This window comes from Dermacentor albipictus, chromosome 1 (genome assembly GCF_038994185.2).
Source record: "Dermacentor albipictus isolate Rhodes 1998 colony chromosome 1, USDA_Dalb.pri_finalv2, whole genome shotgun sequence".
In the NCBI taxonomy this organism is placed as follows: domain Eukaryota; kingdom Metazoa; phylum Arthropoda; class Arachnida; order Ixodida; family Ixodidae; genus Dermacentor; species Dermacentor albipictus.
Window position 1 is genome coordinate 254,157,897 of NC_091821.1, and position 23,716 is coordinate 254,181,612.

The window sequence follows — 23,716 nt, forward strand, 5'->3', positions numbered from 1 at the left end:
TGCTGCACAACATTGCCAATTCCAGCAGTGGAGAAAGTTTAGGAACTAGGCATGATCTTAACCAGCACTTTTAAAACAAACAGCACCGTGCAAAGGGTGCCACGCTTACACTACTAAAACGAACAGTGAAGTGCAGCACTGCCTGAACTAGTTTCCGAAGTGCAGGCAAATCGAATGGACCTTTTATTATGACCTCAATGCACCAGCAAAAATTGAGGTGCACCAGAATAAAAACTTTCCTGACTTTTTTTTTTATATACATTGCACCGATGCGTACTACTTCAAGAAACTCAGAAATGCAAAACAGCCAATGAAACTCTCCTAATATATCAAATACCAATTTATTCTCACACCAAATTGACTGAAAATAACACTATGGATTGTACCAGTCAAGAAAAAGAAGTGAAAATGACATCACCAGGAGGAAAAACAAAATTGATATCCTAAAGCCAGCATTATTCTTCATTGCCTGAAAAGGAACACATTAAACAATGTCAGTTTGCATCATAAATGAGTGCAAAGTCTGCAAGTCATACCTGACGAAGTTGCTCATTGCCATCTTTCACATTTTCAGTAGCACCCCCTAGCGTATAAGCAATGCGCTCCATTTCTTGATCCTGAAAGCAAAATAAGAAAGAAATCTAAATTGCAATGCAAAGTAACTTCACTAGCACTACTGCTATATTACAACACTCTGTTGAACACAAGATGACAGCAAATTGCATTGTTTTGGCATTGTTACCAGCGTGTCCTTGAAGCTATATTTTTCACAAGAGAAAGCCTTAAAAAAGAGAAAAAGTGGAACATATATGTCCCAGTGTCAACCTGTTTCACATAGAGTTCACTTTTTCACTTTCATAGATATCTGCAATATGGTCACTAGTAACATGAGCATTGTGATGCACTATGCAAACCCAAACCTGTATTAGTACGAGCACTTCCTTCAAACTTGTTTACCCCATCTAGCACCAGTATTGTCCTCCTGGCTGGCTGGTATAACGAAAGTTAATGGAAAAGCGAGGCTGCCTAGAAATGACATGAAGGCCGTGCTTTTCTCACTCAGCATGTGCATGATGAAGCCAACGAGGGCAAAATCCATTATTGCTAGGAGCAGAAAATGACAACTAGCAACAAGTCCCAATAAAGCTCTCTGTGGCTACAGCAGCCTGCTGAACAAAGCTTTTTTCTTGTTTTTCCTCCTTCTCCATAAGGAGCATTACATTTTTATTTAAGCTTGCTCAAGCTGAGTGTATGGGACCAAGCCGCCTCCTCCCTGTCATCATTAAAAGGATCGTCAGACTTCAGTTTCCTATATGCTTCAGAGCTTTCAACATGTTCGTGTGCACAGTGATTACAATTTCATGGCGCACTGGACAAAGGTACGAGTGCTCTTGACAAATTTAAGTGAGGCATTTCACATAAGCAGGGGCATTCAAAAACGTAAACTTGCCTCCATTTTGTAACTACTTCTTTAAGTGAGATTGTGGAGGCCTATGAAAGTAAAAAATTAGAAGGAAGGTACGTGAGCAAGCCACCAGTGTCGCTATCTGAAAGAGAGATACAATTCCTCGGTTTATCACTAACGATTGCAGTGAATGTTTTGATCAAGCCTTAGACACATGTACGGTTCACTGAAAAGCCCCAGTAAATGTTCTTTTTTGTATTGTTTGTTTCCACTTGTTTGGTATATGTATATTTATCAATGCGTGTGAAAATAAAACCTACATTTAAAAGTAGCACTGTCTCTGTGTGTCTGTTCCTTTCTACGTCCTCATTCAGTCATGCTTACAAGGAAATCTCAACCTGAGGAAATCTCAACCTGTGCAGGCATGTACCTGCCTCACAATGTTAGTAGGCAACGACGCTTATGAAAGGAATGCGAGGCACAATGCAATAGCAAAACATAATGGGAGCACTCAATAATTGCCTTGAGAAATGTTAAAGTGGCAATAGAACATATTTTTGAACATCCACTCATGCAGAACAATTAAGTGACTGCAGAGGAGAAACCTATAATGTCTCGGGAAACTTCTAAGCAAAATAATTAAATGAAGATCTAAGCATCAAAAGCACAAAATAGATGTTTCAGCTCCCCAGCAGGTAGGTATTTAGGTACAATCAACGGATTCGTTAACAATATTGCACAAGTGTTAACTGGCCAGCTGATGAATGCCTTCTAACAGTCCGAAGTGACGAGATAAGCAAGAGCAAGATAGGTCAGCAAGAGATCAACCAGTCTTTGCTGATCTCATCACCTCGCGCCGTTAGAAGGTGATGACCAGCCGGCTAGTCAATGCTCGCAAGGTTCTGTTAAAGAATCGGTCGACTGCACGTACATGTGGAAATAAAAAGAAAAAATGCACCAATGATTATGATACTCCCTAACGAGAAATTTGAGCGCAGCTCTATACGTGTTCTCATTTTGCGTGTCAATATTTTGTATTATGATCACACAGGTGCACAATTTATATTACGAAGAGAATGCTGTGAGTAGCGTAGCTGACGTGGACAATCTGTCTCGTGCAGCACATTGCAAATGAAGCAAAGTGTGGCACGACTGCCTCGTTGATCGCGAGAGGCAGCGCATGGGCGACACGTGGGCACGATTAATAGCAGCCGCCGCAGATGATGCGTTTCCAAACAAACGACGCGCGCCACTCTGGCACCATATCGTAGCCATCATCACTGCACAGCCTGTCTTGAGTGACACTACACTTTTCTTCACACGCTTTCGTTCGACCGACGATGAGAGCGGCCCTTTGTTGCGGAGAATTCGTGCCACCAAGTCAGCGGCGACAAGACTGAAAAGAGCGTTATATCGAGCCTTATCAGTAGCCGCCTGCCATCACCCCTTGCAGGAGCAGTGATCGTTGCCACACACGCTGGTACTGCAGGCTGACGAGCACAGCCCTCCCCGCCTTACGCCACCCTAACCCCACCTCGAAAGCACACGAGATCCCAGGCAGCTGCGGATGCCGTGGCCGCCTGCAACTTAGCTAGTGCATGCACAAGCCATCTCCCCTCCACTCCTCCTTCAATTTCTGCTTCATGCTTTTACTGTAGCCTCCTCCTCCACTTTCCTCCTCACAGACTCTTCACTCTCGCGAGAGGTCTCCTTTTCATCCCCCGCTGTGCTCCGCATTTGCTCTTTGATCCTTTGCTCTGCTCGTTCACTCGGTTACGATGACGCCTCCGAGGTACACTGACACCGATGCTCAACACAGGAACTATAAAAAAAAAAAAGAATGCTTACCTCGAAATTTTACACTGCTAACAACCCTCCAATGTTATCCTCCATTACCAAGTCATTACCAGATCACTCTAGTATGTGAATTTATAGGGAAAGAATGAATACTGAATGACATTGTTCCTGTGTCCAACATTAACAGTATTTAATGTTAAAGGGACACTAAAGGTTACTATGAAGTCAAGTTAAAGTGATAAAGCGATGCTCTAGAACGTCTAAGGCGTCAATATAATCACGAACAGAGGTTTAGTAACCGAGAAATTGAGGTAAATGCATGACACAATTTGAGACCCCCCAGCGACATTTCGGTACTAGCCCGATGACGAACGCACTCCTCATCATAATTTGTCACTAGTACTCAACTACTCATATTAAAAAGATAATTTGATTAGGTTATAAGATGGAAGAAAATGGTACTTGTCTACTTCTGTTCGATTCTAAGAAAACGTAACATTTTGACGTTACCCTTCAGTAGTACGAGTGGCCGAAAGGTTTCGTTTTCGCTCGACTCTGTGCCGCGCGTGTTTTGGAGTTTCAGTCGTTTCGTTATCGCGTCGTGCTGCGCTGGTTCTGTTAGCTCGTGAAACTTGCATTTGGAACAAGCAGCGAGAATGCCACGTCCATGTGATGTCGTGGGATGCGTGAGTGGTCCGCGGAACTTGGCCAAGGGCAGTTGCAGCAGCGCATCCAACGTTACTTATCACTGTGTGCCAATGAGTGAACCTCTCTGTTCGAAGTGTTTAAGTGCTGTACCTCTGCCACAGCGCGTTGGCAAAGAGCCAAAAATCGTATAGTGTGCTGCTCGCTGCACTTTCGTCCAGAGGATTACGAGTTCAACGCCAACAAACTCAAGTCGTGTGGAGTGCCTTTCAAAGCAATGCTTTCCTGTAGTGCTGTTCCGTCGGTTTTGCCTGCATTCTCCGAAGCGCAAGAACAACTGCAGGTCAAAGACGAGGCAGTGGGGGTGGCATTTGGCTTTCACGAAGGAAAAGCTACAAATGTGCGAATATATACAGCAATTACATATAGTTGCCATCGTAGTAGTACGCAATGACGCCGGCAGCGCGAGCCCTCAGCAGCACGTCACGTTCATCAGTGATTAAATCGCTGAAGTCGAGCCCAGCATCGCAAGCCAATGTGTCGTTGTCAGGGTCGTCCATTGCAACGAGCGTCAAAGTTGGTGTCATAAAATAAAGAACCAGCTTATCATCACGTGCTTTCCCTTCTGCTAGCCACCATAGTTCCGCTTTCGCGCTGCTGTCGGCTCTGTTTCTGGCCGCGCGTTTGCGTTTTACGCAGAAAAGCCGTAGCGCTATAGTGCCTAGAATATACTGGCTAGTGTACCGTGCACCCGCTCTTTTTAATGGAGGAGCGTGGCGCCGCCTGCAATGAATGCCCACGGTGGCCGGCACAGGTCGGTGCCATATGGGTGGGTGCAGACTGCGCGTGTCGTCTGCTTCGCACATCAGTTTCGCAGCGGTTGCGTCGGTTTCTATGTTTGCGTTTTCTGTCTCATTAGAGCGTTGCGTGTTTGTTCTTGGTGTTGTCAAAGAGTAAGTGCGTCGCTGCTGTGTTCTTGTGCTTGTCATTACGAGAACTATGCGGCAGAGGTGAAAAAATGCCGAAGCTAGAGTGCAAGGAGAGGACCTGCTTTGTGCCGTTGTGTAGAAGCGGTTACTGCTTGAACAAAGGGCGTGTATCCTTGTTCACTTCACCATCTGATACGAAGCGGTAGCAGAATGGGCAAGAATGGCCAGGAGAACAGACAGAAGGCTGGCACCAACTGCTGTGGTCTGTGAAAAATATTTAGAAAAGAGTTTAGTCCAGCGTGCGTTCTCTATCACCGTGAACGGCGTTGTCCATGAGATTCCCCGCGATAAAACACGCCTGAAATCCTACGCCATACCAACAATATTTCCTGAGTATCCTAAGCATGCACCTTGTGAGTGCCAGGAAAAAGAAAAACAAGAAAGAAGGAGCAGTAGTACTATACTGCAGGCTATGTTGCACGAAAGATCACTGCCAAAAATTCTTGACGACAGTGTGCAGGCTTAATTCCTCTGCGTAAGTAAAGCTGAAGCTAGTGCCGACGCTGCTTCATATTGCACTACCCATTTTGACAATGGAGGCCTTGTCTATCTTAGACCTTGTCAACTGCTGTGAAAGCCATGGAAGATGCTTCTACTGTGTTCTTTAGCAAAAACAAGTTACATGTAGCGAGTCTAGCTGATTTTTCAGGTCAGCTCCAGACACTGGCCTTTCCACGACTAGGGTACCCAGAGGGCCCAGAGCATGAAAAACCAGCTTTGACAGCAGTTGTGAAGTTCTATGTTTTCTTGAGGTTTCGTTTTTGTAAAAGGCATTAACAAAGAGAGGGAAGCGCAAAGGCAACGGCAGAAGCTCCTTAAACTGCGTCACTGCCACTAGATCTATCTATCTTCATGTATGTGCACATTATCTCATATCTAGTGCTGTTTTGTGCCTGCATTTGACTGTTGATACGCTTAAACAATATCTTTGTTACGCTCAAATAAAAGAGATGTTCATTATTTTTGTTCACATATATCAGAAATAAAAAGAAATCTGCATGTATTTACCTAGTATAAGATATGTATAGTACACAGAGCACCACAGTTCATTTTACAGGCTAATTTATTTACTTAGCATACCCTTGGGGCCCAATGGGCATTATGAGGGGATGGGTACATGGTTTACAAAGAATCAAAAACAGTTTAAGGAGCTTCTGCCGTTGTTTTTTGCGCTTCCCTCTTTTTGTTGATGCCTTTCACAAAAACAAAACCTCAAGAAATCATAGAACTTCACAACTGCTGTCAAAGCTGGTTTTTCATGCTCTGGGCTCTCTGGGCACCCTAGTCGTGGAAAGGCCAGTGTCCAGTATAAAAAATGTATAGTACACAGAACACCACAGTTCATTTTACGGGCTAAGTTATTCACTTAGCATACCCTCGAGGTCCATATCCTATGATCACCTATGAGGACAACAGTAAGATAAATAGGCAGAAACAGCAGCAAATAAAATAAAAAGAAAGAACAGCGAAATTCGAGTCATTTCAAAAGATGATTGGTTACAGCGGCCTTGAATGGTTATGCATTAATATAACATTAATAGAACAGTAACATAACCTTAAAATTCTTTTACTTTATTAGAATAACAAATGCAATCTAAAGCTTACCCTTAAAAAAATTACGCTGCCATCATCGCTAGAATAAAAAAACAAGTGTCCTTACCTATCACCTAAGAGACACGAAGGCGAATGCCTTGTAAAGCCTACTGTAATCCACCCTAATCCTCCTTCATCCGCTCTAATCCACCTTAATCCCCCTAATTCACCTTATTCCAATCATTAACCAATAATTAAATTTGCTAATCATTAATCATCTCTTATACACGGCTGGACATGCTTTGGTTCACTTCTGGCCTTCCTTGGATCGTGTGATATGTTCTGTACCTCATAACACGACCTTGAAACACGGAGATCTAAGGCTTCTGCCTTAAAAATTACGTCTTCTCTTCGCCAGCATAGAAACACATGGGGTTCCCCGCTCGAAGCCGAGCTGAGCTAGCACAAGCTGTTCACGCAAGCGACAAGCGCTAAAGAAGCCTGTTGTAATCAAAACAAACCCTAACCATTAATTAGCTGCCCACACTTGAACTGTGCTGCTGCTATGGCTTAATAAAAACAAAAGGCGCAGCAGCCCGCTTGCCGATGCAGTGGAAACAAGGCGGGTTACAAAGACCGGATGGTGCCGCGGCATCCACCTGCACTGCAGCGCGCCTAGCGGCAGCCGCCGGCCTTCATTGCATCCGGCACCACCCGGAAGGCCGCGGACGGCACGCTAGCCAGTATATTCTAGGTACTATAGTAGCGCCGTCTACGGGCGCCGTTTTACTCACCGACGGCGCAATGTCACTATGAGACCATGACGTCACCACTCCTCGATCGGAGGGCGGGCGATTTGAACTGCGCTAGAGGTACGCGGATGCTTCAGAACGCATTTTCTCTTAAAACAAGTCTCTTCTTCGCATGAAACAAGCGTTTCGAGGTTTCTGGGATGGTATTTCAACAGTCCACGTTGACTTAATATTAACCTTTAGTGTCCCTTTAAAGGGTTATGGCATCCGGCAGTGCAACAAGTTCAAAACTGAACATACTAATATCAAAAGTTTATTCACTGCCTTTAAATTAAAGAACAACATTATTCTTCCAAGAATTGTTTCTAAACCGCCTTGGACAACAGAGAAACAGATGACTGACCATAACTATTAAAATATTGAAAATAATTTTCATAGCCTTTTTTTTCAGCAATCGTTTAAGATTGACAGCAGTAAATGGGTCCAAAATAACAGTGGCATACTTGAGAATTGGACAACAGAGCAAGAGGTTTATAATATACAAGCTGGCTGGACACATTACAGAGAAATAATGCAGTGCAGACATAGCTCCTTTGTACATTGCCTACATGTTCATACCAGTTCAAGTTATCACAAATAAGTAGGCCAAAGTAGTTATGCTCACTAAACATGATGTTACATTTCCACAAGCTTCATCAAAAAGTGGATTTTTTTTATGTTAGTAACTGTCACACTAGTACTATCATGGGCAATGTGAGCAGGAACACGGGAGGGTGTCGGACAGCCTCATACCCTGCTATGGACAATACGTAGCAGCCGTCGTGGGAAACAAAATGGAAAGGAGGGCGCTGTTCTAATAACTGTTGGCACTCTCACCATGTGTCTCCTTATACAAAGTGTGGAACTTCACATCGCCAGTGCACACTGATAAAGCTGTTTGATATTGCAGTTACTGATAACTTTGTGCACCGAAGCGTGGCCAATAGCAGCATTGTTTTGAAGAGTAAATGTTCGATAGCTACTTCCTGAGGAAGTATCTCTCATCTGTCCATCTGTCTGGAACACGTCACACGATGCGCTCCATAATATATACATCAGGTCCTATGGGAGTATCTGAAAATACCTTACGCTAAATGTGCCTTAGAGCTGCACTCTTAAAAAAAAAAAAAACATGACAAAAAAGAAATGAGTCACTGTAAGTTACTGTGCACGTAACCATCTTATCCGCTATTGGTGGCAAGTGAAATGCCGTAAGCTGCCGTTTTCGACAAATGCAGGTGCGCTGGGAGTGCCAACAGTGAGCGGAAGAGCGTCCCCCTTTCCTCTCAGTTTTCAAAAGTGCCATCTGTGTGTGACTCTAACTTGGTTTCAAGGCTATTTGCCAAACGTTTGCGTGCTCCTGCTCGTCTTGCTCACATAGTACATTTCTTATATATTACAGACATCTGCCTACCCATCAGCCTAATTTGGTAATTAAATTAATGTATCTCAGCACACACTATAAAATCATCAGCATGTAGCCTTATCTTACTATAAGGGAAGAAATTAAGAAACCCTAGCATTGATCTCCGAGAAGGACAGCTGAGACCACTGGCTACCCACCCAACAAAGTTTCATTTATGACAACACACTGCTGTTGTCAACTAAAGTAAATTTCAATACAGTTACAAAGTTGGGTTTTTTTAATGCATTGTACAAACTGAATGTTAGCTTAGAATTAGAAATTTTATTGATAGCCTTTACAAAAGTCTAAAACAAATGTACCTTTTAGGGTACAATTGGTATTAATGGCTGCATTAAAATCACATATTATTTTACAGAGTTGCATAGCTGTGGAAAATGTGCTCCTGGAACCGTGCAGAACTGAGGAAGAAACTGAGCAAATATCAAGGGAAAACAGTAACATGCTCAAAGTTTGAAAATACATCTCAGGTATGAGAGCTAAACCAGCTTTTAAACAATTTTAATTTGATTGACATGCTGTTTTTGTTTAATATAACCTTAAATATTTACTCAATAAAATTACCTATACCATTTAAAATGCTTCCTTCATGTTACAAAAAAGAAAAAAAAATGCATTCCTTCTGTGTCTCAGAAATGATGCAAGACATAAGAGACTACATCTAAGCATTGAGAATTAGAGCTTAATTGTACATGAAAACACAGCTTCTAGTGCATTCTCAAGCAGACACAGAAGAGTCATTCAAGAATGGCTCACCTGTTCCAACACTTTTTCAGTGAACACCTTTTGAAGCTGCGAAATCTCAATAACTCTGCCCTCGATGCTCCTAAAAGTAAAAGAGGAAAGGACATGAGACAAATGGTTCACGACCACTCAGTTGTATGCTTACTTCACTTCATCTGAGAGTGCATTCAATTCTTCATAGAGCTTCTTGTTCTCTTGTTCAAACTGAAACAAAAGTGATGAATGGGTTAATTACTCGTATAAAAACTAAAAATTGAAAATTTCTTACAGTCGACCTTCAACTCGAAAAAGTCCTATCTGCAGCTGAAAATGTCATTAAATATTTCGGTCCCTCTATTTTTCACATTTTGGCAGTGTTAATAATTTCATGCAATCCCATAAGTCGCATTATCTGTAACGTGAATGAACATCCATAAACAACATTTCACTAAAACTGAGACAATAATTGGGAAATGAAATGTTCAGGCTCAATCTATGAATCTGGGGATGCACTTGAATGCAAGCTAGAGAATCGAAGCAGCACCACGACGACAAAAGCTTAAGGCCTTTCTAATCATAAAAAAATATTGCTGAAAATGCAACAAGTCATAATGATACTGGGTTTCACATAATGTCTCTTGTGCCGATTTGTATCCTTCCTTTTCTTGGTAAAGTGATTTAAAAGCTACTCCACACTTGATTAATGCGCTACTTAAAGAAATTTAACCTTTTGTCTCCTCAGCAATTCAAATTTTGCCAAGGATATTGAACTGAACTGACACTTATTACTTTAACAGAAAAAAAATCGGGCAAGCTATTTACAGAGGTCAAGTTGTGGGTTCTGTATTCATCGGTCTGACGAAGGCATTCAACACGATAAACCATCGCGTACTACTTTTAAACTCAAATCATTTGGTATGTCTGGTCCTTCACTAAACTTTATCAGAGACTACTTGAGTAACATGTCTCAAATGGCACAGGTTAATGGCCATCTCTCATCATCCAAGCTAATTAACATAGGAGTCCCACAGGGATCAATTTTAGGCCCACTTTTATTTTGGTGTTTATGAATGACCAACCCACTATTCTTGCTAAGACCAAGTGCATATTTTAGGCTGATGACACAACCATCTTCACATCCAGTAAATCAATTGCCACACTCCAGCCTAACCTTAACACTGACTTAAAAAATATTACCTACTTTATAGCACCAAAGTAATAATATGCAAATTAATCCCACTAAAACTACATTTATGGTGTTCCATTCCCAGCGAAATTCAATCGATGCTCCACCTTCTGTTCATATTGGTGATTATGTCAGACAGGTTTCGAACGAAGCGCGGTTCCTCAGCGTCATCTTAGATACTGAACTAAACTTTCATGGACACACCCAATCACTTGTGAAAAAGAATGCTTTTGGCATCCACATTATCATCAAGACAAGAACTTATTTTCTACCTCACATCGCACGATCTTTGCATTTTGCTTATATTCATAGCTATCTTTCGTATTGTGTATCGTCATGGGCCAATACGTATTCTACGCATATTGAACGTCTGCAGCAACTTCAGAACCAAGCTATGAGACTAATGACTTTCAGCCCATTTGATTTAACCTGCAGGTCACTGTTTCCTCAACTTAACATTCTCCTGTTACAAGAATTATCCCCATTAGAAATTATCCATAATTGCATATAGCCTCATCACACATGACATCTTCATTGAATGTATTGATTCTGAACACATTACTAACAACAGTACCCGGTTTTGCCTGCGCAATAATCTTCTTTTACCTGTCGTAAGGATGAATTATGAAAAGTTCACAGCCCTCTTCTCTGGCATAGCAATATGGAATTCATTACCTTTCAAAATAAAATCATCACACAACATTCATACATTCTCCGCATACACCAAGAAATATTTCATTCAGGAATTAACCGACTCATCTTAATTTCATAACTATCAATATGTATGTCATTTTGCTGTATACCTTGTTTTTGTATAAGTAATTAATATTATTGATAATGGAATGAGCTAGGTCTCTCATGTTGGGTTGATTATTCTTGTGAATATTCGTTGTTATTCTGCTTCTTCACATGCTTTCATTATTTTTCATGTTTTTTTTAATAATTAACATTACCATTAACTTATGTACCACTTTCCTGTTATAGATAATCAACTATCCTAATTATTCTTATTGTTCACATGACCATACTTCTTTGCTGTTTTTGTATAATAACCCTATTTGTGTAATTCTAGGAGGTCCCCCTGGCAGTTAATTTCAAGACTCTGGGACCTCCTGCCGTAATAATATTACCATGTAACAGGAACATGACTGTTGCAATAAACTTGACTTGTCACAAGCATACTAGTGTGTGATGTGTGCTGGGCAATGTGTACAACACATTCCTATGCGTATGTAAATAAAGCACCTACTGCCTTAGTCATTGTTTACACGAAGCAGTTTAGGCATCAAACTAATACAGTAGAAGCTTAAAGGGACACTAAAGGCTGATGCTAAGTTGACATTGACTGCTTAAATAGTAATCCAGAATCCTCGCAACACTAGTTTCGTGCCAAGAAAAGACTTAGTTTAAGAGAAAACTGTATCTGAAGGGTCTGAATACCTTTACAGCAATTCAAACCTTCAGCCAACATACCGGGGAAGTGGTTGGTGACATTGCAGATGCCATCACCACCCCTTGCTGCCGTCGAAGAGTAAAACAGTGCCCAACAGATGGCGGTACCAAGCCAAGACAGAGCGGTGGATTTACCGCTGCAACTGCTTTTTGGTCAAGTGGCGTAGACCGTTCGGGCATCCCGCGACATCACATGGAAGTTGAATTCTCTGCTACTTGGAGTTTGTGCGAATTTCGCGTGCCAGCAAAACCAGCACAATATACGCTAAATAAACCACTGAAACGCGAAAGCATAGGTGGCGTGGAGTCGAGCGAAAACGAAACCTTTTGGTTGCCCGCGTGGTTGTCAAGTGTAATTTCAACGAGCTTTTTCGCAAAGGAAATAGAACTCAACAAGCAGCATTTTATTTCGTCTTATAATACAATATAAGAATGTTTTTTTTGCAACGAGTGGTTGAGTACTAGCAGCAGAATTTAACTGAGGAGTACTTTCGTCATCGGGCAACTACTTGAATGTCCCGGAGGAGTCTCTAATCATGTCCTGCATTTACCTCAATTTGTCGATTATTAAGGCTCTGTTCGCGATAACATTGATGCCTTAGAGATTCTCGAACCTTAATCTATCACTTCAGCTTGACTTAATATTTGCATTTAGTGTCCCTTTAATGAAATGGTTATGGAATTTCTCAAGACTTATTAAAACATTCATATCATCTAAAACTCATAGAATCCATAAGAAACCATAATCACAGTGCCAAAGTGAATGTAAGCAATGCGAGGTACTTTCCTTTATTTATTATGACCACTTTTAGTCGAACAAGTTGTTGACAGCTTTCCGGGCTCATTCTAATTTAGGTGTTGTCAATGACACACTCTGAAATTAGTAAAATTTCACACTTTTTTTTTTACCTATGCTGTCAGCATTTAATGCATGCTGCAGTGAGTGCTTTTTGAGTGTGCAGGTCTCCACATGTATCGTGGTATAAAAAGATGTACGCCAACTTCACAACCACTTTGTCACAGTCATACACTCCTAACTGTGAGAAAACTCGCGATGGCTCAGAAATTCACATCATTCACTATGGCATGAGAACCCATTTGAGTCATCCTGAAACAGAATGCATTGTTCTTAATGCATTTTGGTCAGGTTTTTTCAAAATTCCTATGACCTGAATATTCAAATCAACAATGATTGTATAATGGAGATTTGATTATATTTATTTGGCGCAAGCAATGGTAGCAAATATTTATTCTTTGCACCAAACTTGAGAGTGCTCTTCGTTTACTTGACAAAACACCAAACCTAAAAGGCCACGAAGCACGGCAGTGCAATATATGGTATTCCTCCCATGTGTTTCGTTGCATGGGCTATCCTGAAGGTCACTCCACATGTTTCCTTTTTTTTTTTCCCTGCTAATGCAGAATGCACCAGCCTACAAGAAAAGTTACCTTTGCTGATGCTAGTGTGCCTGAATCACTGCCAAAAGTGTGCCCCTTTGTTTACTATGCTGCCATTAGTACACGGTGGCAAATTTAGAAATTAGTAGAATTGGACACCAGGGCGGCTCAGGGTCTGTGCGAGCCTTTCCAATCACAACATTTGCAGAATAACTTGTAATAGTTCAGATGTTAAGCTTCAGTGTTACACAGGAAGCATTATAAACCCCACTACAGGGACACTGTGTCCAACAACAAGAACAGCAAGCGATTTATTGCATATATGGCTCACAAGGTAGAAAAAATTCATAATAGCAATCTTTTCGGTTTCCAGGCTAGTGAAACAGGAAGAAATTGATGAATGAACACCTCTTCCTGTGCACTAGTGACCTCACCATTTGAAACTCTTCATAAGAGATCACCACATTCTCATCCCAACCATCAAATGAGAAAAGATCCGGAACATCTCCATAAGCCACAGCCGCAGGTTGTGCTTCAGCTGGCACCTGATGTGGCTCTTCACCAGTCCCCTCTATTTCATGAGGTGTTTTTTTCTTCACTTCAGGCTCCAGTCTACACCTAAAAAAGACCTTTCATTTGAGTGTTCCAGCTTTCCTCTTCAGACCTGCTTCCTCAGATAGTTGTTCTACTAGAGCTTATAACTGCTGGGGATCTAGACACATTATATAAGCTTTCCATTGCTACAAAATAGAAGGTCACTAAAAATCACTTGTCTGTCCCTTAAACACAAAAATAAGGTCACAACGGTAGCATGAATGCCAATTCATCTTATATTTGCTGTGTCAGACTGAAAGACACAACCATAAAAATAAGGCACTGAATAGATGGTCTAGTTGCAAATTAATGTCGAAAATGATATTGTAGCCAAACAAGGTACCATTATTACCACTTACAGCAAAACTTAAGCAAAAGTTAACAAAGTTTAAGCACTGCAATTTTCATGGAGCAATAAGATTACACTACTGCGAGTGCCTAATCTTGAACAATTTATACTGTATATGTGCAAAATAAAGAAGAAAACAAAACACAAACAAAAATATTAAAAAACGCAAATTTTCTGGCAGATATGCACCCTAAATGCATGGTGGGAAGACCCATAACTGGGAATAGAAGAATACAAATAGCAGTAGACTAGAAAGACTGATTTCAATAGACAATTTGGCAACAACAATGAGGAGGTGAAAGAAATGTTCATAATTAGTTGAGTCAATCATTCTTTCTAGAGATACATGAAGGTTTTTCTTCGTTGAAACTGAGGCTTGCACCAATACACTCTGCAAGTATGACAAAGTGCTGCCTATTTCCTTAAGCGCAAACTTATTGTGTGCTGGGGAAGTATTCTATAAGAGCCCACCTAGTGGACTTGTACATTTCGTCTGCTGCTGAAGTGCTGATTGGCTGTGGTGCCTGGTTGCTGCGGACACGCAGCCCAGCCCAGCCAATCAGAACTTCAGCACCAGACGAAATGGACATGTCCACTGGGTGGACTCTTACAGAATACCTCCCCTGGTTAATTAAGCAGCTAGCATTGCTTGACACACATTAGAGGCAGTGTTTACAATGCGGCATGGCAAGGAAGCTGCAGCTACTGAAGAACATAACAAACATGTATAATGGTAAGACTGGTAAAAAAGGAATAAGTGCGTTATTGTGTGAAAGAACATTCTTCCTTGAAACTAAGCATTTGGCACAATATACGAGCAGTGTGATTACTCGTTCATTTCGTTATGCCTCTGAAAGGGTGGATAAAAGTTGGCCGACAGGCTGCGCCAAAGTTAGAAAAATTATCTCTGTCTTGCAAGCACAAATGCAGTTAGAAACCTGCACAAATGTTGAAATACAACAAAACATATATAGGAAAATACATATATAGCAGCAAACTTACAACTTCTGCCTGTCATATGCTCGCTTGACACGAATGGCCTTTTGTTCGGAATACAGCTTACAAGCACCTGGAAAAATATGCAGAGTCTTGTATGTCTGTATCCCACCGGCAGCAAGATATCCATTTTCGTTTACCTTTACTACATCATTTCTACATTTCAAATAAAAACACAAATAATTTACCCTATGCTTTCCTTGGCTTCCTTTTCTGTTGACTTCCTATGGTTATAACTAACAATAATGGACCCCTCATTTCCCACCTTCCTATTATTTGTAGATATTGACATGTCTATTCTTCTATGCAGACGACAACGAAGATAGGCACATTATCGGACTTCATCTAGTGGGTCAGTGGGATTCGGCGAGGACGAAGAAGACGTGTCTCTGGCCTGTTGTGTATTTGAACAAGTTGTCCTGCGGTTCTTCAACGTCTCCCTGTCTACTGTCCGCGTTGTACTGCGACACTGGTGGAGGTGCTGGGTACTGGCCGCACCTGATGCTTGGGGTGTTCTTCCGGGAGTCGTTCCTCTAGCCCGGACGCGTTATCAACAGTTACGACACCCGTGCATCGCTTTAGTCATCGACTGCTAGGCCTTGCCCCGGAGTTCTCCCATCTTCAACCACCTCTCTCCAGGAGCTCCACACATCTCGCAATGGCTGAAACCAGCCCACCGCAAGCACCCCAAAGCAGCCGGTTTCCCAGTCCCCAGCAAGTAACCGTTCTGCATCCTCTGGTTTTCGATCGCTATCGCGGAGCAGTCTTCGAAGACACTGAAGACTGGCTTGACAAATATGAACGCATTGCACAGATTAATCAGGGGACTGAGCAGCAAAAGCTCTCCCATGTCTATTTCGCCCTTGACGACAGTGGCCGTATGTGGTATGAAAACCGCGAAGCTAGCCTGACGACATGGAATGACTTTCGTCAGAAAATCACGGATACTTTTGCGAGTGCCGACCGACGCGACCGTGCCAAGCAGATGATGGAGCTAAGGGTACAACAACCTAAAGAGTCGGTCACAATGTTCGCCGAGGACATGGCCCGCCTCTTTCGTAGAGCCGACCCGAACATGACTGAAGAAAGGAAGTTGCGCTACCTCATACGAGGTGTAAAAGAGCAGTTGTTCGTGGGACTTGCGCAAAATCCACCAGTCACCGTCGCTGACTTTATCAAAGAGGCTACAGCTATTGAGCGGGCCCTTCATCAGAGATGCAGACAGTACAATCGACTGTCCACCAGCACCACAATCAATGCCACCGCCGTGACTGGCGAGAGTCAGAACCCCTTGCGGGAATTGATCAGAGAACTCGTCAGAGAAGAAGTTCAAAAGATTCTGACATCGACAGTGGATAGACCCGTAGCGTCAATCGCCGGAGTGGTACGTGACGAAATCAGGCAGGCGTTATCGGCAGCTGATCTTCAAGATCACTAGCGTCCCATGACCTACGCAGCCGCTGTCCGATGTCCACCACCCGTTAGAATGATACCGCCATACCACCAGCCTCCCACGGTCGCTCCTTGGTCGCCGCCGCAAGAGGAGGCTTCGAGGTGCGCACCCGTTATGCCGCTGCAGTCCCACCAGCAGCCTTCGTTCGCCACGCCTTGGTCAACACTGCAAAACGACGCTACGGGACGGCCGCAATTTCGGAGGACCGGCGTATGGCTCACCGTCGATAGGCGCCCATTCTGTTTTCACTGCGGAGGCGCCGGCCACATTTCGTGTCATTGCTGGCATTGTGACACATCATTTCGACCTTTTCGTCCGTGGTCCTATGGTCAACGTGCAAATGACGACTCCATGCTACGCTGCGACGAAACTGCTTTTCAGGGACCTCCAATAGTGCACCTGAATGACGAATCTGTGCCGCATGTGCAGTCCGATTTCGGCCGTCAGTTGCGCTCTCCAACACCTCCACGTCAGATGCCTTCCCCTACTGGACGTACTTTTGCTGACCTCTGAGGACGAAGGTCGCCCAGCCCACGCCGGGGAAACTGAAGGCGGCGACCTCTGGGGGTAAGGTTGCAGGCCCACCGCAAGACAATAAAGAACCCCTGTGTGAAGAAGTATTCACAAAGTACCAAGCGCAAGAGCAGACGACATTACGGCCGGCCTCAACAAGAGGAAAAGAAAGACGTGGGAGGCTCGTGCAGCGCATGAGAAGGGGCTCGCGCAACGGAGATCGTTGGAACGCCGGCGCGACTAGGGCCACCGGGCCTTCGGAACCGACATCTCCTGGCGAGGTTCACCTGACCAGGCGTCCGTCTTCGGGACTGGGAACGCCTCAGGTCGTTGCCTCGCACGAGACCCCGGAACGGCCTGCTGCAGCCTCGAACCCGCTTCTACGCGCGTGGTTCGGGTGACCGGGCGTCCGTCATCGGAACGAGCGCCTGGGGCCTGCTCGAGACTTCAGAGTGGCCTGTTCACTTCTACGGAGCTGTGGGCCGTCCACCTTTTCCTGCCCCGTGCTGCTGCGTCTGCTCTACCACGCCGGTCCTCATCATACCAGCGAGTGCTTCACCGCAAGGACGCAGCGTCTCACCACACTCCGGCCTTCAACCGCAACCTCGTGAGACTATATTTGTCTTGTTTACGAACAGCCTGACATGCGTGGGTCTAGTTGAAGGTATTCTTCGTGATTATGTGCCGTCTGATATAATTGTCGTGTATTTGCTAATCATGCACCGTCTCCTCCATCTTCTTCGCGTCACACGCTTTGCAACGTGACGATCCTAACAACATCACATATCTGGCGTCCGCGACAGGACTGCTCTTACGCTATCGAGAAGAGCAGCACATTGCATATGCGTGTCTGACGGGTGAGGATGGAGACAGACAAGCTTACGGCAATTGGAAAAGAACTGGGGTTGACTGGCCCAGCACTGAAACAATGGGTAGACGAAGAGCGCGCACGCGAAAGGGAAGCGCGTGAAGCACGTCTGGCTGAACGCAATGCAGCAAAAGAAGCTGATGCCGAAGCGCTAGCTAGATTAAAGGCTGAAAGAGAAGTGCTCGAGCTCAAGCTAAAGTTGAGGGAGTTAGACGCGACAGCGGGTAGCATGAGTACTGGGCAACTTACAGAGAGAGTGCACGCAGGTGCTACCGAGAGCTACCAAAGTCCGCACAAGCTAATCCCACCATTCAGCGAAGAACGCGATGAGTTGGATGCATACATTCAACGATTTGAGCGCGTCGCAACGAGCCAGGGCTGGCCACAAGACAAATGGGCCCTATCGCTGAGCCTCTGTTTGACAGGCGTAGCTCTAAGTGTTGTCGGCAGAATGGCACCGGATCATGCCATGGACTATGCGACACTAAAACAGACGCTTTTGCAACGCTTCAGGTTCACGGAGGAAGGCTACCGAAGGAAGTTTCGGTCAGCGAAACCCGATGATTCCGAAACTGGTAGACAGTTTGCCGGTCGCCTATTGGGATACTTCGACCACTGGCAAGAAATGGCCAATACAGACCGGACATACGATGCTCTGCGGGACAAGATTGTCTCAGAACAGTTCCTGATGACTTGTCATGAGAAACTGGCTGTCTTTTTAAGAGAAAGGAACTGTCAGGGACTTGACAAGCTAGCGGAAGCTACTGATCACTACCTGGAGGCGCAAGGATTAGTCAACCTTGGCAAAGGTAAAAACGAGAGAGAACCTAGCAAGCCACCAGGTCAAGCTCGAACTCCTGAGCGACAAGAAGAGAAGGAAAGACCACGCTGCTTTCTTTGTGGTAAGCGCGGTCACAGAGCTGCTGATTGCTGGACCAATACGAAGGGTCCAAATACAAATACATCTTTCTGTGGAAAGTGCCGCCGCACTGGGCATAAGACAGGTGACTGCCCCAAAAAATCCAACAGTACTGAGAAGGCTTCGTGCTCGATGCAACAAGTCGACATGTCCAAGGCAGTAACTGAAGAGACACAGACCTTGCGTCGAGTTCCCGGAAGTTTGGAACGCGGGAGAACGCAGACGCGTAAACAAGGTGAAAAGTCTATGCCTACTGCCGAAGGTATGCTTGAAGGACATCCCGCTACTGTCTTGCGAGATACGGGATGTGACTCTATTATTGTCAAAAGGTCCCTCGTACCAGACAGTAAGCTGACAGGAAAAATTTCCTCGGTCTGTCTTCTGGACAGAAGAGCGTTGAAGCTACCTGAAGCAACCGTGGAAATCGCGTCACCTTTCTTCACAGGCAAGACTCGGGTTTTATGCATGGACAACCCTTTATATGATATTGTCCTGGGAAATGTGAAAGGTGTACGGAACGCCTCCAATCCTGACAATGGATGGAAAAGACATCTTTATATACCGAGCTCTGCAGATGAATCATTTAGAGCAGAAGGTGGAAACTGTTCTACCAATGAATCCATCTCCCCTGACATTTTATCATCGGCTGCTAGAGAAGCCAGGGACAAGTCGGAAGTTGCAGCGACAACCAGACAGCCAAGATCAAGTTCGCATTCGTTACGAGTACCAGCTATAAACCCCCTAGACATCAGCCCAATCGACTTGAAAAGCAGGCAAAGGGAGGACAGCAGTCTACGTAAATGCTTTGAAGTAGTGGACCAAGAAATTAGGACGAGGTTCGCCGACGTCCAATTCTTTGTAAAGGAGGGAATTCTTTATCGAAAATACACACTGCGGTCAAAGAAACAAATGGAACAGCTTGTCGTGCCCAGAAGCCTTCGTCATTTTGTGATGAAAATGGCTCACGAAGGGATCCTTGCCGGACATCAAGGAATAAAGCGAACCACAGACCATGTGAGCGAAGAGTTCTACTGGCCTGGATTCCAATCAGACATCACGCGATTTGTTAAATCGTGCGATACGTGCCAGAGGACTTTTCCTAAACATCTAATAGGTCGAGTACCATTGGGAAGTACTCCCCTCATTGATACCCCGTTTCAGAGAGTTGCCATTGACATTGTGGGACCATTAACTCCCATGTCAGAGAAAGGGAATAAGTACGTTCTGACAATGGTCGATATGGCAACGCGGTATCCGGACGCTGTGGCACTGCCTAGCATTGAAACAGAAAAAATAGCTGAGGCACTCCTAGAGATGTTCTCTCGTGTGGGAGTCCCACAGGAGATAATCAGTGACAGAGGCACATCATTCTCGTCACGCCTGATGAAGGAGCTAAGCCGTCTTCTCTCTTTCACGCAGTTGCCCACAACTCCATATCATCCGATGGCAAATGGCCTTGTGGAGAGGTTCAACGGCACCCTTAAACAAATGATAAGACGAATGTGTCAAGAGAGCCCGAAAAAATGGGACCGTTACCTGGCACCCTTGCTTTTTGCTTATCGAGAAGTCCCTCAGTCAAGCCTGGGTTTTGCACCCTTTGACCTGTTGTATGGCCGTTATGTCAGAGGGCCCATGGCTATATTGAAAGACTTATGGACAGGTGATCAGCTTGACGATGACACAAAAACCTCATACGGGTATGTAGTTGAGCTACGGAAGCGTCTTGAAGACACATGTCGTTTGGCCAAGGAAGAGCTTCAAAAAGCAAAACTTGTACAGAAGAAGCACTACGACCGGAAGGCCAGACCACGTCATTTAGCTGTTGGAGACAAGGTTTTGCTACTGCTGCCTTCGGACAACAACAAATTGATTCTTACGTGGAAAGGGCCATTCACTGTACTTGAGAGGAGAAATGACGTCGATTATGTCATTGACCTCGGGACAAGGACGACACTGTTCCACATAAATTTACTGAAAAAGTATGAGGAACGACCGCCTATATCACCGCCATTAACGAAAGCGTCAGCTGCTTGTCAGACTGATGACACCGAAAATGATCATGCCTACCGTTTGAAGGGAAAGAATCGGCGGCCGACGGGAAGCTATCGGCATCGCCCTCCCATGGGGTTTTCAACATGATGTTCTAAAAGCATGCACTTCAAACTAGTGTAACTTTAATATCGAGCAACATTTGCTGGCATGTTAGTTTTGTAGATTTTTGTTTTCACCTTATATCGTGGTGTTGTGACTTCTTAATGTTGTCATCATGGTGAGTGTGCGGTGCTCGGAACTCTAGTGTTGTAGTAAGTTTTGTGTGTACTCTTACATACCGAATGTGGGGTGCTCGACACTGTAGTGCTGTGGTATTTGTTATCTGTACTCAAACGTGCCGAGTGTGCGGTGCTCGGAACTGTGGTGCAGTGGTAATACTCTTGTGGTGCGCGTGTGCTACGGTGGACCAGCAGCTATCGAGTACCCTTAAGTTCTTTGAACGAAAGAACTTTCTTAAGTAGGGGGTGATTGTGAAGAAGTATTCACAAAGTACCAAGCGCAAGAGCAGACGACATTACGGCCGGCCTCAACAAGAGGAAAAGAAAGACGTGGGAGGCTCGTGCAGCGCATGAGAAGGGGCTCGCGCAACGGAGATCGTTGGAACGCCGGCGCGACTAGGGCCACCGGGCCTTCGGAACCGACATCTCCTGGCGAGGTTCACCTGACCAGGCGTCCGTCTTCGGGACTGGGAACGCCTCAGGTCGTTGCCTCGCACGAGACCCCGGAACGGCCTGCTGCAGCCTCGAACCCGCTTCTACGCGCGTGGTTCGGGTGACCGGGCGTCCGTCATCGGAACGAGCGCCTGGGGCCTGCTCGAGACTTCAGAGTGGCCTGTTCACTTCTACGGAGCTGTGGGCCGTCCACCTTTTCCTGCCCCGTGCTGCTGCGTCTGCTCTACCACGCCGGTCCTCATCATACCAGCGAGTGCTTCACCGCAAGGACGCAGCGTCTCACCACACTCCGGCCTTCAACCGCAACCTCGTGAGACTATATTTGTCTTGTTTACGAACAGCCTGACATGCGTGGGTCTAGTTGAAGGTATTCTTCGTGATTATGTGCCGTCTGATATAATTGTCGTGTATTTGCTAATCATGCACCGTCTCCTCCATCTTCTTCGCGTCACACGCTTTGCAACGTGACGATCCTAACAACATCACACCCTGACACTCTCACCGCAGAACGACGTGAAGCCAATAAACCCCGCCACCGAAGAAATTGTGAGTGACGACATTGATGTTTTGGTGGATGGACAGCCGGTGACAGCATTAGTCGACACTGGTGCCGACTTCTCTATAATGAGTCAGGAACTCGTCCTCCACCTGAAGAAAGCAAAGACACCATGGACGGTACCCCACATAAGGACGGCAGGCGGGCAATTACTGATGCCTATTGGAAGATGTACTGCTAGAATTAGCATCCGGGATTCTTCTTTCGTGGGCACTTTCATCGTTCTTCCTGTGTACTGTGAAGATTTGATTATTGGGATGGATTTCCTGAAAGAATATGGCTCCGTAATTAACATTTCGGACCGCATGGTGACCCTTATATAAGAGCCCTGGTTTAAACCATTGCTTATCGCCGCAACGCAACTCCTTTCATCTAGCAGAAGACGACGTCGTCATCCCACCTCGATCATGTACCCCTGTTTCGATAGCATGTGACGTACCGTTTCATTGCGAGGGAGTTGCTGACCAAATAACCACGTTGTTGCTTACTCACGGTTTCTCGGTCGCACGAGGAATCGTAAATGTCACCGACGGGCGCACTAACTTGTTACTAACCAATTTTAGCACAAAGCGACAGTACCTTCCAAAGGGCACGGCTGTGGCTTATTTTGATGGTGTTGCGGATGTTCGTGGCTGCTGTTTGCTACTCGAAGAAGCACCTAAGCAAGACCCAGCTTCTGCACTTGACGTCAGCACTGCTTTGCCGCAGCATGAACGAGAGCAGCTTCTCACGCTATTGTTGAAGTTCAATGACTGCTTTGCGTCAACGTGCAGCGTCGGACGGACGCCTTTAACGAAGCATCGGATAATTACACGGGATACGGCAAGACCAATTAACCAAAATCCTTATCGTGTGGCTCCCAGAGAACGTGAAGCCATACAACAACAAGTGACAAAAATGATGGAAGACGACGTGATTCAACCATCAATGAGTCCCTGGGCATCTCCTGCAGTTCTAGTTAAGAAAAAAGACGGCAGCTTGCGTTTCGGCGTGGTCTACCGAAAACTAAATCAAGTGACAAAGAAAGACGTGTACCCGCTTCCCCGTATAGATGAATCACTCGACAGGCTTCGTCATGCACGTTACTTCTCTTCAATGGACTTAAAAAGCGGATATTGGCAAATAGACGTAGATCCGAGAGACCGAGAAAAAACTGCTTTTGTGACGCCAGACGGCCTATACGAATTTAAAGTCTTGCCTTTCGGCTTGTGCTCTGCCCCTGCTACATTCCAACGCCTCATGAATACTGTGTTTTCGGGTCTGAAGTGGAAAAAACCTGCTTAGTCTACCTGGACGACGTCATAGTGTTTTCCGCAACTTTTGAAGAACACCTCGAACGGCTTGAAGCAGTTCTGCAGTCCATCCGGTCCGCCGGCCTCACCATGAAGCCGGAGAAGTGCCAC

At 44.8% G+C, this 23,716-nt stretch overlaps 1 protein-coding gene across 1 annotated transcript in view; it reads right to left on the minus strand.

The window, feature by feature from the left end:
* Nucleotides 1-322: 322 nt before the first annotated feature.
* The window catches only part of Syx18 (syntaxin 18), a 31,293-nt gene continuing 7,899 nt past the window's right edge, over nucleotides 323-23,716 (minus strand). The window contains exons 5-10 of the mRNA XM_065431162.1: nucleotides 15,288-15,354; nucleotides 13,777-13,960; nucleotides 9,473-9,531; nucleotides 9,340-9,409; nucleotides 537-617; nucleotides 323-469 (exon numbers count right to left, since the gene is read on the minus strand). Coding sequence (XP_065287234.1) covers nucleotides 374-469; nucleotides 537-617; nucleotides 9,340-9,409; nucleotides 9,473-9,531; nucleotides 13,777-13,960; nucleotides 15,288-15,354 — 557 coding nt within the window. The 3' untranslated portion in view covers nucleotides 323-373. The remainder of the gene's footprint in view (nucleotides 470-536; nucleotides 618-9,339; nucleotides 9,410-9,472; nucleotides 9,532-13,776; nucleotides 13,961-15,287; nucleotides 15,355-23,716) is intronic.